The sequence below is a fragment of the Oncorhynchus nerka genome, linkage group LG27, assembly GCF_034236695.1.
Source record: "Oncorhynchus nerka isolate Pitt River linkage group LG27, Oner_Uvic_2.0, whole genome shotgun sequence".
Lineage (NCBI taxonomy): Eukaryota > Metazoa > Chordata > Actinopteri > Salmoniformes > Salmonidae > Oncorhynchus > Oncorhynchus nerka.
Window position 1 is genome coordinate 97,646,772 of NC_088422.1, and position 2,813 is coordinate 97,649,584.

The 2,813-nt window shown below is 48.2% G+C and overlaps 1 protein-coding gene across 1 annotated transcript in view; it reads left to right on the top strand.

Annotated features, from left to right (window-relative positions):
• Positions 1 to 1,717: 1,717 nt before the first annotated feature.
• Positions 1,718 to 2,813, top strand: part of LOC135565137 (long-chain fatty acid transport protein 2-like) — a 36,696-nt gene continuing 35,600 nt past the window's right edge. The window contains exon 1 of the mRNA XM_065011196.1: positions 1,718 to 2,020. Coding sequence (XP_064867268.1) covers positions 1,718 to 2,020 — 303 coding nt within the window. The remainder of the gene's footprint in view (positions 2,021 to 2,813) is intronic.

Sequence of the window (2,813 nt, forward strand, 5' to 3'; positions counted from 1 at the left end):
GGACTTCCACAAGGTCAGGAGAAACTGTCCAGATGTACAGGGACTTCCACAAGGTCAGGAGAAACTGTCCAGATGTACAGGGACAGGGACTTTCACAAGGCCAGGAGAAACTGTCCAGATATACAGGGACTTTCACAAGGTCAGGAGAAACTGTCCAGATATACAGGAACTTTCACAAGGTCAGGAGAAACTGTCCAGATGTACAGGGACAGGGACTTCCACAAGGTCAGAAGAAACTGTCCAGATGTACAGGGACTTCCACAAGGTCAGGAGAAACTGTCCAGATGTACAGAGACTTCACAAGGCCAGGAGAAACTGTCCAGATATACAGGGACAGGGACTTCCACAAGGTCAGGAGAAACTGTCCAGATGTACAGGGACTTCACAAGGCCAGGAGAAACTGTCCAGATGTACAGGGACTTCACAAGGCCAGGAGAAACTGTCCAGATATACAGGGACTTCACAAGGTCAGGAGAAACTGTCCAGATATACAGGGACTTTCACAAGGTCAGGAGAAACTGTCCAGATGTACAGGGACAGGGACTCCACAAGGTCAGGAGAAACTGTCCAGATATACAGGGACAGGGACTTCCACAAGGTCAGGAGAAACTGTCCAGATGTACAGGGACTTCACAAGGTCAGGAGAAACTGTCCAGATGTACAGATGTCAGGAGAAACTGTCCCAGGGACAGGGACTCCACAAGGTCAGGAGAAACTGTCCAGATATACAGGGACAGGGACTTCCACAAGGTCAGGAGAAACTGTCCAGATGTACAGGGACTTCACAAGGCCAGGAGAAACTGTCCAGATGTACAGGGACTTCACAAGGCCAGGAGAAACTGTCCAGATATACAGGGACTTCACAAGGTCAGGAGAAACTGTCCAGATATACAGGGACAGGGACTTCCACAAGGTCAGGAGAAACTGTCCAGATGTACAGGGACATCCACAAGGTCAGGAGAAACTGTCCAGATGTACAGGGACTTCCACAAGGTCAGGAGAAACTGTCCAGATGTACAGGGACTTCCACAAGGTCAGGAGAAACTGTCCAGATGTACAGGGACTTCACAAGGTCAGGAGAAACTGTCCAGATGTACAGGGACATCCACAAGGTACAGGGACAGGGACTTCACAAGGTCAGGAGAAACTGTCCAGATGTACAGGGACATCCACAAGGTCAGGAATAAGGGGTTGCTGTATAAAGACTGGACCGATTTCTCCTCTAGACTGAAACAAGCGTACATGCATCTAAATCTAGTCCCATTGAAGAAAACTAAAAATAAATAAATATCTATAAATATAATTGCCACAACCTAACAACCAATGACCAGCTTTAGTCTTCAAACCGTGTCCTAAAAATACCACTGTAAACACAGTAGAGGCCGACCGATTAATCAGAATAAGCCCATCAACTTTTCATAACAACCGGTAATCAGCATTTTTGGATGCCGATTAGGGTAGGCAGCAGTGAGGCTCGTATTTCGTGTGTTATTATATTATAATTAAGTCTATGATTTGACATGTGCCCAGCTGGTATGGTGGTAGGCAGCAGCAGGCTCGTAAGCATTCATTCAAACAGCACTTTCCTCCGTTTGCCAGCAGCTTGTGCAAGCACATCGCTGTTTATGACTTCAAGCCTATCGATCAGGCAGGCTGGCAATACTATAGTGCCTAGTAAGAACATCCAATAGTCAAAGGTTCCGTTTGGCAGCTTACAATGTCCCACCCTCCGTGGGCTCTACAAGTCCCATCCCTCCCAAGATCAGGCTCACATGTCCCACCCTCTGTGGGCTCAATAGTCCACCCTCCGTGGGCTCTCAATGTCCCACCCTCCCGTGGGCACCTTGCGCCTACATGTCCCACCCTCCGTGGGCTCTACATGTCCCACCCTCCGGTGGGCTCTACAATGTCCACCCTCCGTGGGCTCTACAATGTCCTACCCTCCGTGGGCACCTTGCTCTACATGTCCCACCCTCTGTGGGCTCACATGTCCCCCCTCCGTGGCTCAACATGTCCCACCGTGGGCACCTTGCTCTCATGTCCCACCCTCCGTTGGCTCTACATGTCCCATTCTCCGTGGCCCTACATTAAAAACTGTGTTTAAGTAGAACTAATGTACTTTTTTCTCAGAGCGACATAGCTCGGCCTTATCTAGCTACGTTAGCTAACAGTATCCCCTTCTCAACGTTGTTTTTCCAGAGTTTCATCGCTGCTGACAGACTGTCTGATGGACAACGTCAAATTGGATCGCTAGCTAACAACAGATCACGTTGATACGGCTCGGTGACAGACTGCCTGATGGACCACGTCAAATTGGATCGCTAGCTAACAACAGATCACGTCGATACGGCTCGGTGACAGACTGCCTGATGGACCACGTCAAATTGGATGGCTAGCTAACAACAGATCACGTCAAATTGGATCGCTAGATCACATCAAATTGGATCGCTAGCTAACAACATATCGCGTCAATACGGCTCGACGACAAGCTGTCAGGGGATCAACTCGATGGCTATATCCAAATAGGCTTTGATTTGCTTGTCATATCAATGGTGGTGGTGACAGTAGTCCGACTGACAACTTTACCAAGACGACAACTTGGCGATGTTAAGCTCTTTCCAAACACCTAATCTCTAATGAAGCTAGCTAAATGACCCGTTGCTTAGCTAGCTAAATGATCCGTTGCTTAACTAGCTAAATGACCCGTTGCTTAGCAAGCTAAATGACCCGTTGCTTAGCAAGCTAAATGACACGTTTGCTTAGCAAGCTAAATGACACGTTTGCTTATCTAGCTAAATGACACGTTTGCTTAT